The 17037-nt window shown below is 39.6% G+C and overlaps 1 protein-coding gene across 1 annotated transcript; it reads left to right on the top strand.

The window, feature by feature from the left end:
• The first annotated feature begins 1024 nt into the window (after window positions 1–1024).
• On the top strand, window positions 1025–15134 carry LOC121381263. Its single transcript, XM_041510505.1, has 5 exons — window positions 1025–1125; window positions 5251–5737; window positions 10432–10528; window positions 12416–12558; window positions 12818–15134. The coding sequence occupies exons 2-5, from the start codon at window positions 5261–5263 to the stop codon at window positions 12953–12955; spliced, it is 855 nt and encodes a 284-aa protein (XP_041366439.1). The 5' UTR covers window positions 1025–1125; window positions 5251–5260; the 3' UTR covers window positions 12956–15134.
• Window positions 15135–17037: the final 1903 nt, after the last annotated feature.

Here is a 17037-nt window from a genome sequence, read left to right as displayed (position 1 = left end):
ATCAGTAAGCAACAACTAGTAATATCATTGCACTGTGAGGACCATATATATGTACAACCAACATCATCTAAAATTGATTTTACAAACATAATCCATGTGTGATTAAAAACATTATTGTTCACATCATTTAGTAATAATTTATAGCCTAGTACTGATAACTTGGACTGTTTTCCAGTGATTAATCGATACCATACAGAAATCATTCTTAATTTTACAATGATAGCAATAATCTGAAACACTTATTATTGGCAATTGGTTTTCATGATTTGTTTGATTAATAGACATTATATCATGTTTGCTGCAATACTTATATACACGATACATTATGCATGGTCACAACCACAGATCAATATTCAAATCAATACAGTGTGGTGATGTCTAGGAAAGGTTTTGGTGTAGGTATAATAGTATATATGCCACTAGGCAACTGGTACAACCAAATGCATCTGAAATAATCTCGACGACTGTGTATGTGTCTCTCTCTCTCTCTCTCTCTCTCTCTCTCTCTCTCTCTCTCTCTCTCTCTCTCTCTCTCTCTCTCTCTGTGCGTGCGTCTATGGGTGTGTGTTTGTTTGTGTGACAGAGAGAGAGAGAGAGAGAGAGAGAGAGAGAGAGAGAGAGAGTGTGTGTGTGTGTGTGTGTGTGTGAGTGTGTGTGTATTTGTTAGTTTGTCTCTGTGTGTGTGTAAATACATAGTTGGCTGGAAGCAACATTATTATTATTATTATTATTATTATTATATTTATTATTATTTATTGTTTGTGTTTGTTTTATGAAAGTAATCTACAAAATAATACTATAACAGCTAAACGGTGTTTTTGCGACTTCTATTTGAATCACTTTATACAACCAGACAGACTAGCACTTATGTACTACTATATATATAATTATTCCCGAACTCGCTCTTTGACATTTCTTTATGAAATAGCTGTAGTCATTACACACATATATTTTACGCTAGAGGGACTTTTCATTGCGCATGTCTCAACCCGAGCGGTAACTATGCACTGAAGGAATAATGGAACAGAAGTCTACAGTCAAACAAATACAAACCTCGACCAGTGTGTTTTTAATTGACCGCGGCAGATTTTGAGAGCATGCTTGGGTTGTTTTACGAATACACAGGTAATACAGTCAGTATTAGCCATCTGTATTTTTTAAGTGTTTATTTATAATTTATATAATATATAAATATTAATATTTTATTATAACTGGTATAGATTTTTCACGAGTCGCGTGTCAGAAATCGTGATACCTCCGTGTATATACTGCAAGCTGTGTGTACAAAAGATTCACTGGGTTGTATCGTAAGGCTATAGGTAAATCACTTGTTTGTAGTATACAGTTAGAGCTGCACTATATAGGGCTGAGGTAACGAGTTGTGTATTTTAACGCTTTGTGTGTAAGTGTTTATGTGTAAATTGACCTTTAGGTTAGTCAGATGTTTGTTTATTTATTTACTTACTTATTTATATATCTGTTTGTTTATTTATTTATTTATTTATTTATTTATTTATTTGTTTGTTTGTTTTTATAAGAAGTCACTCTGAAATTTGTATCAACATTTTAACCATACTGCTAAGTAAACTTTACAATAATCACTGGCATAGCGAGGATTTTATCTTGGGGAGGGAGGTGGGGGGGGCAACCTATTATTGGTGTGGGGCCACACTATGTATGTATGTATGTATGTATGTATGTATGATTTTATAAATTTTAATACAGTTTAGAAACAAAACAAAACAAGGTTTGATGTGGGGGGAGGCATGGCCCCCGTGCCCACCTACTCGCTACTCCACTGACAATACTTTTGCAATGAATGTTCGAATAAACTAATAAAGGAATAACGTAAAATGATTATGTGTAAATAAAATAAGAAATGAACTAGTGACTTAAGAATGAATGATTGAACTAACGATAAAATAACGAAGTCATTAATGAATGTCTGTATGTCTGTATGTATGTATGAATGATTGAATGAATGAATGAATGAATGAATGAATGAATGAATGAATGAATGAATGAATGATTGATTGATTGAATGACTGGTTGATTGATTGATTGATTGATTGATTGATTGATTGATTGATTGATTGAATGAATGAATGATGATTGATTAAATGAATGAATGAATGAATAAATTATTGAAGTATTGATTGATTGATTGAATGAATGAATGAATTGAATGAATGAATGAATGAATGAATGAATGAATGATATATTATTTTATTTCAGTGCTTGATCTTTCATTAAAGTTTGAATATTAAATTTGATTATTTAGGATAGAATTACATGTGTTTTGTTTTAATGCCCAATTGCACTGCTAACCCCAACTCCATTCCGGATCCGCTCCTGACGTCGATAATAATGGCTAATATTGACTTCGCTACCGTTCGCTTCCCTTGATCCAAATTCGTTTTTTTAAATCCCCGCTAACACTCGGCAACCCCCGTTTATTGTGTGCGCCGATATGCGCCTGTTTAAATAGCACAGAAGAGTATTAAGTAGCGTGCCAAGCCAGGGTGTTTATCTAGAGATTAAATGTCCCATACATACTTCTGACTCTACGAAACGTGCAGTGTTAAGTCCTGATAAACCCATCAAAGATTTTACCATATGATTCGAATTTATTATTGAAGTGCTTTATCTTTATATCATAATTATATGCATGTACTCGGGGAAAGAAAGAAAGAAAGAAATGTTTTATTTATTTATAGAATTGAAGAAAGGAAGGAAATGTTTTATTGTACGACGCACTCAACACATTTTATTTACGGTAATGTGGCGTCAGACATATGGTTAAGGACCACACAGATATTGAGATAGTTGTGCCACTTTGCATCATATACTACATGGGTAACAGGATACTTTTTTTATAGAGTGCCAAGTGAACAGCGCCCCCTAGTAGCCTACAGCGCCTCCCCTTCACTCCCCCCCCCCCCCCCCCCCCCCCCCAAGGTTGACCAGATATATTACCATACATATTTAAGAGGTTTTGGCTATATATTAAGTAGTATTTGTCCTAAATTAGGTCCCCAGTCTGGAGCTCGGCGCATTAAGGCGTTTCTGATTCATCTGTGCTACTACTATTGCTCAGGTGTGTGCGTGGAGGGGGGAGGGGGGGGGGGGGGGGGGGGGGGGGGGTAATCAGGAATCGAAATCCCCTTCTGCTCCAAATATATAGACACTGGTATTCTAAACAAGAAAATGTATTTATTATGCAATTGTATTTGCCAGAACGGTTCTGTTAATCATAAGCGTATGAGACAGCTCCCACCACCACCACCACCCTAGTGCTGGAGGAAAATCTCAAATTCATTATAGAGATATTCGGGCACAATATGCTAATCTGAGACCTTTGTACCATGTATTTCCATAATTCTACTCTCAAATTAGTTGTAATCCATGTAAAAATGCGTAGAGATACAAGCTGTTTGGTAGTAATGCTAATATGATTAAATGTTGTTATACAGATTCGGGCATTTTCGTTTAATTCGGCAAAAGCCAGCCTGCCTCCGCCCCCTTATAAAAATGGGAGCCCATGCGTCTATGCTGTTAATTGGAAACATCTTACAATAACCGCAAGCAGTCCCTTTTAATTAAAGTAGGGACCCTTTTTGTAATATTTTGGTGAAGGGATTTCCCGCTTGTATTTGTACGACTGTTACAGAAAGAAAGGGTTCTTAAAAGAATATGTGCACTTTCCAGTAAAAAAAAAAGTTATAGACATACAGCTGTCTAATATATTTAATATACCACTCATCTAGGAGTGTTGGAACAAGACATATCGAATATGTCTTTTGAATTTTACACGTACAACCTCTGTAAGCGTACGAGATAGGGGGCAGGGGGGAAATTGACCCCTAGTGCTGGAGCAAAACCTCAAATTCGGGCAAATTATACAGATATTCGGGAAAATATGCTAACCTGAGACCTTTTCACGATGTATTGCCATCATTCTACTTCTAAAATTAATTATAAAATCCATGTAAAACTGCATAGTGATTCGTTTGAAATCCTATGTAGCTGTTTGATAGTACTGCTAATATAAATAAATGTTGTTATCTAGATTCGGGCTCTTTGTTTTTTAATTCAGGCAAAAATCAGCCTGCTCCCCTACAAAAACGGGAGCCCGTGCGCCTATGACGACCTCTCCTATCTCAGACAAACGATCTACCACTAAACCCCGCTCTTTCTTCTCGTATCCAGTATTAGAACCCTGTTCTAGGACAATGAATAGGAAATAACTGAACTGGGGTTTATTCAAAATCACTGGTGTCATAATTTCAACTACAATCGCAACGTGCGTACAATCAATAACCCGCGTAAATTGATGTCTGTAATTAACAACTGCTCGGGGTCTATAATGAGCCATTAATGTGCATATTTTTGTAATAAAATACGTGTTCGAGCAGACGTAAGTAATAAGCTTCCCGCTCTTTTATATTCAAGTTGTTTCTACACACACACAGCTAATTTCACGGCTGTATAGCTCCTAGTCAAATATACATGAATCACCTGCTAACTAGTGAAATAACGGCTAATATATATTTATAAATTTTATAAAAGAAGTCTATTGACCCGAGACACACAGAGAGAGAGAGAGAGAGAGAGAGAGAGAGAGAGAGAGAGAGAGAGAGAGAGAGAGAGAGAGAGAGAGAGAGGGAGAGAGAGAGAGAGAGAGAGGGAGGGAGGGGGGGGGGGGGAGAACAAACTAATCTGCCCGACCAATCTCCATAGTGTGCACGCAACACGCGATTCTAAATTCTATCGGAAGTGTATGCGGTATAGCGCGGTTTGTTTAATACATCTATATCCCGTATATACATGTATAGTATAGCATTCATGTACTACTATGTAAAATCCCAGGCCCCGAATAGCTTCTACAAACTCGCTACCTAATAGCTTTCAGTTTGCTGGCAGTTTGTACATAATTGTATTATTTAACTATACTGTCTCTCATAATTCCATAGAAAGAAATGGCTTATGTACTGTTATATTTGTTTTATTTTGTATATGTATGACTGTCTATCTGTAAGTCTGTATTTGTCCATTATCAATGCCAATGAGCCGGAAATCGGCAAGTTTGTGAGTTAAACAACTGAACAGGTGCTTTTTTTTTATCAATGACAAACGCAGAGCTTAAATCTTAAGATATATTTGATATCCAATAAGTATATACAAAGTGTATTCAAGATATTATAGATATATCTATCTATATTATGTAATTTCATTACATATTAATTGCAGAATTCTTATCATGACCACCGTGGAAAGTCACTCTGACGTCACTCAACCGGTTCCCAGCGAGAAGAGTTCTCTGGGAATCGTCGAATTCGGCTTTCACGCAAAAACGTCTTTTGACGCCGACGATGCCTTACTGCTGACGAGAAGTGAGAAGTTCAGACTGAAACCCCCGCCCCGGGACGACGACATCTGGAAGCGACCCCCTCCAGACTTCAGATATGTGGTGTATGCGCCCAACCCTCCCACGAGAAACACCCGTGATTCACAGCAGCCCTGGCTCTACGGCACCTACCCGGGCCAGAGGACGACGTTCAAGAGAGAACCCAAGTCCCTGCTGCCGATCATATTTCGAAGTGCCGAACCAACGACGAAAGAGTTTGTGACGCGATTCCATATTGCCAGACCATTTACGGCCAAGAAGGAATTCGTCAGAGACGGAATGAACGTTCCTGGGGAGTACATACAACCAAAACATCATGACTTTAGAGGGGTAGGTATGCTTTACAACCTAACCTCAATTAACATTGAGGGGTTGGTGCAGCAAAAACGATTCTGGGCACAGTAACATAGGGTCTTCTCCATTTAGACAAAATAGACTACAAGCATATTTCATGAGGTGCTTTTAAGTACAAGCTTATTCTACGACCAAAGCATCTCAGGCGAATGCTCCACCAAGTTAAATCCTACCCCCCACCCCCCACCCCCCACCCCTCACCCCCCAGTATGGAAAGAAGGAAGGAAATGTTTTATTTAACAACGCACTCAACACATTATATTTACGGTTATATGGCGTGGGGCATATGGTTAAAGACCACACACATATTGATAGAGGAAACCCGCTGTCGCAACTTCACGGGCTATTCTTTTCGATTTGCAGTAAGGGATCTTTTACATGCACTATCCCACAGACAGGATAGTACATACCACGGCCTTTGCTACACCAGTTGTTGAGCAATGGCTGCTGGAACGAGAAATAGCCCAGTGAGCCCACCGACAGGGATCGATCATAGATGATAAAACGCAGATCGATCGTATTACGCGAGCGCTGTACCACTGAGGTATGGATGGAGTGTTGGTACAGACCAGTGATGAAACTTATCTGGAAGAGTTCTGGTACTAACATTATTTACAGTTGCTGGCTATTTCAGACAACATCTATTATAATTTCTTACAAAGCCTAGTGCACGATCAACAAAAATACATCCATACCGCTTAAGAAACCACAGATATGGCGGGCGGGACGTAGCCCAGTGGTAAAGCGTCCGCTTGATGCGCGGTCGGTCTAGGATCGATCCCCGTCGGTGGACCCATTGGGCTATTTCTCGTTCCAGCCAGTGCTCCACAACTGGTGTAACAAAGGCCGTGGTATGTACTATCCTGTCTGTAGGATAGTGCATGTAAAAGATCCCTTGCTGCTAATCGAAAAGAGTAGCCCATGAAATGGCGACAGCGGGTTTCCTTTCTCAATATCTGTGTGGTCCTTAACTATATGTCTGACGCCATATAACCGTAAAAAAATGTGTTGAGTGCGTCGTTAAATAAAACATTTCCTTCCTTCCACAGATATGGCAGTGACTGTTAATGCAATGTAATACCAGTTCGTGCTTAGCATTACAGTTGGTGAGGTCAGTAAACCTTTGTCATGATTGAACTTCCTGTTTGTCATATATATAAGGGACATGTGGCAGGAATTCAGGTCAAAGAAACATGGCAAGATCTGCCTTACTCTGTGAGAGAGATGTATGTCATTTGCTCACTTGATGTGTCGCGGAACACCTCTTACAGCACCAGCATATATATACATTGTATATTAAACTTGTTGATCTGTTTTTGATGATACGACTCCTAGATCTGGAATATGTAGAAATGTTTTATTTAACGACGCACTCAACACATATTATTTACGGTTATATGGCGTCGGACATTTGGTTAGGGACCACACACACATGGGCTACTCTTTTCGATTAGCAGCAAGGGATCTTTTATATGCACCATCCCGCGGATAGGATAGTACATACCACGGCCTTTGATATAGCAGTCGTGGTGCACTGGCTGGAACGAATCTGGAATATGAACTGTGCACCTAAAATTATTTATTGCCTGTTGTACAAATAAGAGCCATTTCATCCCTCACAAAATACAACAAACTGACAGGACCTCCCGCCATGACATCATGGTGTACATAGCATTGCCCACCAACTGTTTAAAGAGGGTCGTCAGTTTATCCATTTGAAATTGTACTGGCATGCGTCTATGCTTCAGTACAATATTCAAATCCATTTGTCGACCACCCTTATCGGCTGCATTGAGCTGTTGCATAATCATAGGCGTACGGGCTCCAATTTTTTGTAGCGGTCAGGCTGATTTTTGACCGAATTAAACGAAAATTCCTAAATCTAGATATCTCCATTTATTCATATTAGCACCATTGCGAACCGCACTATGCATTTTTACATGGATTACAACAAATATTGTTGGTAGAGTGATCGAAATACAGAATGAAAATGATTTAGGCAAGGTCATTTTGCACAAATATCTCTATCTTTTTGACCTAATTTGAGGATTAGCTCCAGCCCGGGGCATGGGGGTGGGGGCATTTACTCAGCACCCTGTCTCCTACGCTAATGTGCATAATATTCCTGTTTGTTTTGCAAACTCTTTTTCTGTCTTGATGGCTGACACACCATGCAAACATTGGAATGTTTTGGTGCACACGTGAGAGGTACAAAGGGTGACTTATTAGTGAGCCTCACCAGTAACATTTTTACAAATTGTAGCCCAGTGATAAAAAAAACTCGCTTGATGCGCGATCGGTCTGGGATCGATACCCGTCGATGGGCCAGCCCATTGGGCTATTTCTCGTTCCAGCCAGTACTCCACGAGTGGTATATCAAAAGCCGTGGTATGTGTTATCACCTCATCCAGTGCACCACGACTGGTATATCAAAGGTCAAGGCCTGTCTGTGGGATGGAGCATATGAAAGATCCTTCGCTACTAATGAAAAAAAAATGTAGCGGGTTTCCTCTCAAAAGACAATATGTCAAAATTAACAAATGTCTCACATCCATTAGCTGATGATTAATAAATCAGTGTGCTCTAGTAGTGTCGCTAAACAAAGCACATTTCAATTTTAAAAGATAGTTCTTTAATTATAACTGTTGATACGCAGCAGGGTACATGTTCTTATTAAGTTCTTACACCTCTCTAGAGAGAGTATTTATAGCTACACAGGTACGTACAAGTTGGCCTGACGCAAAATGAATTCCTTGATCATAAATGGAGGTGGGATGGGGTGGGGGGGGGGGGGGGGGGGGGGGGCGGGTGTGGTAGACGTTAATTTCCATTGCTGTAAAAGAAGGGTCCGGCTCTCTCTCTCTCTTCTCTCTCTCTCTCTCTCTCTATGTCTTTCTCTCTCTCTGTCTCTCTCTCTCTATGTGTGTGTGTGTCTCTCTCTCTCTCTCTCTCTCTCTCTCTCTCTCTCTCTCTCTCTCTCTCTCTCTCTCTCTCTCTCTCTCTCTCTCTCTCTCTCTCTCTCTCTCTCTGCACAACTGTATGAATGTCGTTACCAAGCTGCAGTATATTCCCGAGTGTTGTAAAAGTGTTTGCTATCATAAAACGATATATATCGCTGACTTAGTCGACAGCTGTCACAGTTATATAACAGTAAGTGTTGTTTTGAGATTATCAGCGTTTCTGGGGAGGGGTGTGAGGGGGTGAGGGAGGACCGGGTATGCATAGCATTTTAATTTCATTTTCATTTTGACTTATTTTCGTGCTTATATCCAATTAAAGTTCAAACATGCTGTCCAGGGCACACACCACAGCTATTTGGGTTGCATGTCCAGGACAGTGGGTTAGTTGTTAGTTGTTAGTGGTTAGTGAGAGAGAAGAGGGTGTCGTGACCTTACACCTATCCATTGAGTCCTTAAGAACTCGCTCTGGGTTGGAGACAGTATCGGACTGCGAACCCTGTACCTACCAGCATGTAGTCCGATGGCTTAACCATGACGCCACCGAGGCCGGCAGCACTTTGAAATTTATATTTCTTATTAAGGTCGTAACTAGCCTAAAACAAGTGGTGTGGCAAAAAAACCAACAACATAATAATAATAATAATAATAATAATAATAATAATAAAAAAATAAAAACAACATAAAAAATAATAAAACATTTTAAACAAAAAAGGGAAAATTTTCCCTAATTAACTGGGGATGAAACTGCCCAACATAACTACCACCGCATTAGGAATAACCCTGCTTATCTTAAGTTCACACACACGCGCGCAGTCTAACATCAATTTGTGTAAGTTAGGCGGCTATTTTTTTTTTTTTACCCAATTTACATGTTTCAAATACAGAAAGTTGGCTTATTGGTCATACATACTGATTTTAAGTTATGATTTACACAGTTAAGGCGACACTACACGATACGAGTGCCGCATACGAGAAGAGGCGATTGTGACAACACAAACGTTACACTGTCATCTGTTGCAAAAGAAAGAAAGAAATGTTTTATTTCACGACGCACTCAACACATTTTATTTACGGATATATGACGTCGGACATATGGTTAAGGACCACCCAGATATTGAAAGAGGAAACCAGCTGTCGCCACTTCATGGGCTACTCTTTTCGAGTAGCAGCAAGGGATGTTTTATATGCACCTTCCCACAGACAGGATAACACATACCACGGCCTTTGATATACCAGTCGTGGTGCACTGGATGGACATCTGATGCAATGAGTTATTCTCATACGAGACACTCGTATCGTGTGACGCCACCTTTACTATACATATATTTGTTAGTCAACTACAAAATTGTAAGGGACGTAGCTCAGTGGTAAAGCGCTTATCTGACGCGCAGTCGGTCAAGCATTGATCCCCGTCGGTGGGTCCATTGGGCTATTTCTCGTTCCAACCAGTACTCCACGACTGATATATCAAAAGCCGTGGTATGTGTTATCCTGTCTGTGAGATGGTGCATATAAAAGATTCCTTGCTACTAATGGAAAAATGTAGCGGGTTTTCTCTCTCTAAGACTATATGTCAAAATTACCAACTGTTTGACATCCAATAGCTGATGATTAATAAATCAATGTTCTCTAGTGGTGTCGTTAAACAAAACAAACTTTTAAAAACAAAATTGAATGTTAACGTGTACAGTATACTTTTTTCTTTTACAGTACCCGCCCATCCAGTCTTTGGGACTTCCAGAATTCTTAACGGACTATGAAAAGGATCCCTATAATATTAAATTCCACACGAAGAATCTTCGGACAAGTGAGTTTTGACCCTCTATATCAGTCTTCGCATTAAAGAGACTTCCCTGAGTTAGCTCCCATTAAAGGGACATACCCTAGTTTTTAAACACTTAGGCATATTTTTTACTATTAGAGCTGAAATCATACTTTACTTACATTTTATGGTATAGATGATCAATTTCCGTACATTCGCAGTGTTTTTGGTCATCCTTGTGTTTTTAATATCACAAAATGCGTTTTTCATATTTTTAAAAACGCATGTGCGTCTGAGAAGTAACAGTTATGGACTCGAGTTTTAGTCTATTTTTAGAGGGTGTTTCAAAGTAACAGACTCATGTTTCACTCAATTGTAACTTTATCCAAATGTGTTACTAAACTTAGTGTTAATTTTCACGGGTTGAAACTAGGGTCTGTCACATTAACTATGGATTTGGAATCGCTCTGATCTGCTTCTCAAAAGTAATGTATTCAGTACTCAGTAGATATAGAATATGTTAAAACCCTCATTACCTATACGCAGAGGCATATGGATTACGGACAAACTGAATTTGCACCTACCGGAGCCTTTTTATTGTCCATAATCAGGGACCCTCACTTTTCCCTGTTATTGTGCTCAGAATGCTAGAAATGCAATTATTTGAACACCCGAATTTTAACATTTTCTCGAAGGAGTCTGCATGGCCTCCCCCCCCCCCCCCCCCCCCCCCCACACACACACACACATAGACGTACAGGCTTCCATTACTATAAGGGGGAAAGCTGGCTTTTGGCTGAATTAAACAAAAATGCTACCAAACAGCTATATAGGGTTGCAAACGAGTCACTACGCATTTTCACATGGATCACAACTAATTTTGACGGTAGAATGATGGAAAATCTATACATGGTAAAAAAAGGTTTTAGGTTAGCATATTTTTCCCGAGTATCTGTATCATTTTTCATTGAATGTTTTGCATTTACCATAGTTTGACACCCAATAGCCGATGTATTTTTCGTGCTGGGGTGTCGTTAAACATTCATTCATTCATTTATTCATTCATTCTGTATCATTTTTGCCCGAATTTGATGTTTTGCTCCAGCACTAGGGAGGAAGTTACCTCATTGGCCTCAACTCACTTCAACATGTACGAGCCGGTCGGGTTCTCAGTTTTTTCAGCGTTTTCCCCCCCCCCCCCCCCCCCCCCCCCCCCCCCCGCGCTATTGCACTGACAGCGGCCTCTCCACTTTGAAATACATTCCGCTCGTAAACGTACGGGCTCCCATTTCTGTAAGTGGGCAGGTCGATTCTTACCCAAATTAAACAAAAAGTCCGAATCTAGATAACAACCTTTATTCAAATCAGCAATACTGCTAAACGCCTATTATATAGCAGGGGCGTAGGCTGAAGCAAATGGTCCGCTTTCAGAACTAAAACATACAGGTTTATACATATGGAGTTTCTGGTGGTGCACAACCAAAATAGAAAAAGGTCTACTTGGGTCATATTCGACCCCCCCCCCCCCCCCGGTCCAGATCACGCTACGCCCCTGATATAGGGTTGCAAACGAATCGCTGTGCATTTTTACATGGATTACATGAATTAATATTGTGAGAAGAATTAGGGAAATACGTGGTTAAAGGTTTTCTGGCAACCTCATTTTGTTCAAATTACTGATTTGTTCTTGCATTGGGGAGAGGGGTTCCCCTCTCCACCCCCACCGGGATTCTGCAAGTAAGGTTTTGATTGGTGGACATGAGCTCCAACTGGCTGGTGTTAGATCCACATGTAATAGTGGAGCTAATTTTAATTAGATTGGTTTATTTATTGTTTCAAATTGTATTGATTCGTTTTGGTAGTTTTTAGTTTAAACATTTTACCCATGTGTTTAAAGTTCGAGCACGATATAATGAGATCTACTGTTTTCAGTATGTGGTGCTGGATTCGGCTGTACAGAGAGAGATCTAGTGGAGGGCCGCCAGATGGGGCGACCGAAGACACCACAGCCGCCCTACGATGCTGGTTTGATTTTGTATCGAGAGCAGTGGCCACAGCCCCAGGCCGCGTTCACGGTAGGTAACTCGTGATCATACCATGATGTCACAGTTTGGTCAAGTTAACAGTAAAATATATGAATTAAGAAGAAAAAAGTAAAAGAAAAATCTAGAAATGTGGCAACAAAAACAACAAAAACAAAAACCGCATCATTTGATACATGCTTGCAGACTGTATTCAATGCCAATATTCACAAATAACTGAAAAATAGGAAAAAGACTGAATAAATACTTGTGCTATATATGTACTAATATTATACATTATTATATTTTCCAGAGATATCGTCGGAGAAACCGCCAGCCTTACAGCGCCTTCATGGAGAGAGTAGAGACAACTCTGAACGCCCAGTGGGCGAAGGAACAGCTCGAGAAGGCTCTCCAAGAAAGAGAACTGAAACAGACAAACGAGTCTTGACCTTAACGGCGTTGCTAAAAAAAAAAAACGAATCTCATATTGTCAAACTTTCGGACACGATCTGGTCCGAAAGTCACCTATTTTTCACACAACGTTAGCAATTGGACTGGTTATTGAAGTTGGCATTCGGTTTAATGTGTAGCGCGACAAAAACCTCAAGTCTAGTAAGTGTTAGCGACAAACGTCTGGCGGAAAACTTGTCCTTGTTACATAGGTCTGGTCAGGTCTTCGTATGCGTAGTAAATATTACTAGTGGCCATTTGATCTCAGTGTCAGTGGCCGGACCTAGACGGTGTAAATAAGTGATACATCGAAGAGTGAATGAACATCATGTACATATATATATATATATATATATATATAGAGAGAGAGAGAGAGAGAGAGAGAGAGAGAGAGAGAGAGAGAGAGAGAGAGAGAGAGAGAGAGAGAGAGAGAGAGAGATCCACGTGTTATGTATTGACGTAATCGTATATGACTTCACTAGGAAGTCAAATTAATTTGTTGTAAGGGGTTTAACAGTTCCTTCTTTCCCTGTCATTATATATCACCACCACCAGCTATTCATCATTAGGAAACAAGAAAACGATAATTCAGGCTCGTAGCCAATGAGGGGTCGGAGGTCGGTCGACCCGCCCTACCAGTGGCTTTTTTTCAATATGCCCATGAACCCCCCCTGAGCAACTCGGGCACTTAAACGACCTCCCCCCTCAAAATCCTGGCTACGGGTCTGGATATACAGCTAAAACCATCTTGTATCCGTTTTCATTCACGTGAAATTTATGTTGATGCATGTCATTTGTGTCTATTTTGACGTCTGCTTCTTTCAAGCAAGGAAAAATTAATTTAAATCGTACGCTGATATACTGGACCAATTATAACTGACCCCTCTCCGTGAAACACGTGACCGTTAAGGGTCTACATCATACGTGTGTATTTTTCATGTTCTGTGCCAAAAACAATGTCTTCTGTTACGTCCCGGAGCTAATTTCACAAAATATACGCAATGTTATGCTTATGGTTTGTAGTCATACGTTTGGTGTCTGTTACATAATGAAAATTACTAAAGTATAGTAGTTGAGTCACGGTGAGGACAACAGAAAGTAATCGATGTATATCTTAAACTGTATCATTTGTACTGTATGCAGTTATAACTATATCTTAGCAGTCGTAAATTTACGTTTATTTGCAAAACTAGGCTTCTAAATACACAATTAAAAACAATTGATCAGTTCAAAATATACATAAATGTTTTGTTTTGTTGTTGGCGTGATCCATAGTTCGTAATTGTCTCGGTGAAATAGTTGTTAAATACTTATTATAATCATAACTTTACTTCACGGTGACCAGTCGTACGTTGATAAGTATTTTTCGATATTTTGTGAAATTGGCTCCATATAGTTGTATCATATATTTATTTGCCTATATATATGAAAATTACTAAGTGCTGACGATGTCCAGCAATAAAAATCGGTTTAATAAAATATATTTAGTTAATAAATTACATATTACCGTCATTTTAAGAAGATTCAACGAAGAAATTTCGACCAGGACTAAAACATAATTTACTATATGTGACCGGGAAGTACCTACATTTCACAGGCTATGTTTGTGCATGTACAATTTGGGGGTCAATTACGTATAGCAGAATATCGGATTTTTCGACTCCTCTTTCCCTTATTATGTGTAATGTAACGCTAAGACCAATATCTTCTAAAATATTTACAAAACGTCCCCCCCCCCCCCCCCCCCCCCCCCGCCGTCCATTTCACCAGTCAGTTAGACGTGATTTAACCAATATTATTGAGTTTTTAGTTTACATTTTGGTTTCTTTAGAAAATTATTGGTTATATTTTGCTACATATATGTTCAGGGACGGCGGAACGGGGTGAGGGTGAGATGGGGTGTGGGTGGAGGTTCTTTCCCACCCACCCAATAATTCTGAATCAAAAATATTATTAGTAGTAAATCGTAAGGCAGAGATGAATTTTATTTGTAAAATGCAGGAAATTGCATTTCGAGGACATCTAGTTTTTAGGATTTTACGGAGGAGCATAACCCCGAACCCCCTAGAAACTTTGTTTTACGCCCTCGATCTGTCAGCCCCCCCCCCCCCCCCCCCAATGTCTACTTGCTTCCGCCGTGCCTGAGGTTATTAATAACAAAAATACATTTTGAAAACCAGGGCCGTAGCTAGCGGGGGGTGGGGTGGGGGTGGCAAGGGGGGGGGGGGGCACTTGCCCCCCCCCCGAAAAAAAGCATTATAGAAACTTAAAGAAAATTCTCTTCTTAACTGTTTAAGGAGTTTTATACTATTAACTACTCAGTTGCCCCCCCCCCCCCCCCCCCCCCCCCCAAACAAAAAATCATAGCTTCCCAACCTTCACGGCACCCCTTTACGGGGTGTATTGGTGAATATCTCTACAGTTTTTGTCGTGGGAACTGTTGGGATATTAACAGATATACCGATTACGTGTGGATATAACTGACTTATACCCCACTTTAGGTCGAGTGAATTATTACATCAGTTCTATGGCAAATATGATCAATAACTAGAAAGTAATTTTAAAAAATGAAACGAAAATAACGTTCTCGAGTATTGAAACTGTCTATTTCACAGTTTTACCGGCCTCGGCGTCGTGGCTAAGCCATCGGACATGGTAGGTACAGTGTTCGCAGCCAGGTACCGGCTCTCACCCAGAGCGAGTTTTAATGACTCAATTAACTAACCCACTGTCCTGGACAGACAACACATATAGCTGAGGTGTGTGCCCAGGACAAGGTGCTTGAACCTTAATTGGATATAAGCACGAAAATAAGTTGAAATGAAATGAAATTTCACAGTTGTCCATGTCGCACATAGGCTATACAATTGATGCAGTTTTATCCTTGTGTGTTAGGGCTGTACCACTGGCGTAGGAAACGGGGGGCAAAGGGGGCATGTGCTCCCCCCCCCCCACACTTTTCAGATAGTTTGCTTCATATTTGCGTTGTAACAGTGTAAAAGTGTGTAAATATAAAAGTGTGCCCCCCCCACATGTGAACAGTATGGAGGAATTAAGAAGTAAAATACCATCTCCGAGAACATACACCTACAAAAGAAACCATGACAACGAGACCGGAAGTGGGGTAGGCTATAATGGTAACATAATTATGTTCGGGGTTTTTTATGCAACTTGTTGAATAAGAGATATATTGTATGAGCGCATCTGGGTCCAATTTCACAAAACATCGTAAGACTAGTTTTGCACGTAAACGTAAATCTATGAGTATACCACAATTTTCATTACTATTATAGTACAACAAATATTGTTAAAAGTACACGTACTTTGTTTTCTATTGTCCTTAAAATGCTCCATCTTCTGTAATGATGTAAATTTCTCCGTGAAACATATGCCAAACACGTGTAAATGTATGCCTGGTATAACTGCTAGTCGCAGACGTAAACCTACGATGTTTTGTGAAATAGGCCTCACACCTTGTCGCTGTGATATTCATACAAGTTTGTGATGAGCACCTTTTAATGTTTTATGCAAATTTTAAAAACAAGACACTCATCGTACTACCTATCTTCTCTAACGCCTTGGACCAATATATCTGATAAATAATAACCACAAGCTAAACTTTATTTACTTACTTAATCCTCTTCGTGTGTGGTCACACATAAGACCGAACGCTAAACTTAAAGATATTAATTTTATTGTACGTGTATTAATTAAAGTTTGCACATCTCGCTCTATTTGATTACTTCCCCACGATCAATCAGAGATGATAAATAAATACGTTTCTTCAGTTTGAATTTTGTTATATTTTGTTTGGTTGAAATTTGAATTTAGCTACAGGTTATTCTTTTTGAGGTCCAGCTTGACAACTCTTGTCTAAATTGATCCTGTCAAAAGGACACGGATGAATTAATATGCAACTAAAATGAATCGTGTTAAAACTCGAATAAAGAAAGTAATATTAGTTTCATTAGTTTTACATCCACACCAGCTCGCATAACTTAAAGGTAGGGTCAACTCAAACAAGAGCCTTATGTGTTGGAAAGATGCATACCCGGACCACCAACACATACTGACACTTAA

This window comes from Gigantopelta aegis, chromosome 9, assembly GCF_016097555.1.
Source record: "Gigantopelta aegis isolate Gae_Host chromosome 9, Gae_host_genome, whole genome shotgun sequence".
NCBI classification, from domain to species: Eukaryota; Metazoa; Mollusca; class Gastropoda; order Neomphalida; family Peltospiridae; genus Gigantopelta; species Gigantopelta aegis.
This window is presented reverse-complemented; position numbering and strand designations above follow the sequence as displayed.

Bases quoted from the DNA above. Each gene is read 5' to 3' on its own strand.
- LOC121381263 (XM_041510505.1), top strand. From the start codon at position 5,261: ATGACCACCGTGGAAAGTCACTCTGACGTCACTCAACCGGTTCCCAGC. The intron at 5,738-10,431 runs GTAGGTATGCTT...TTTCTTTTACAG, and splicing joins AACATCATGACTTTAGAGGG to TACCCGCCCATCCAGTCTTT. The intron at 12,559-12,817 runs GTAGGTAACTCG...TATATTTTCCAG, and splicing joins AGCCCCAGGCCGCGTTCACG to AGATATCGTCGGAGAAACCG.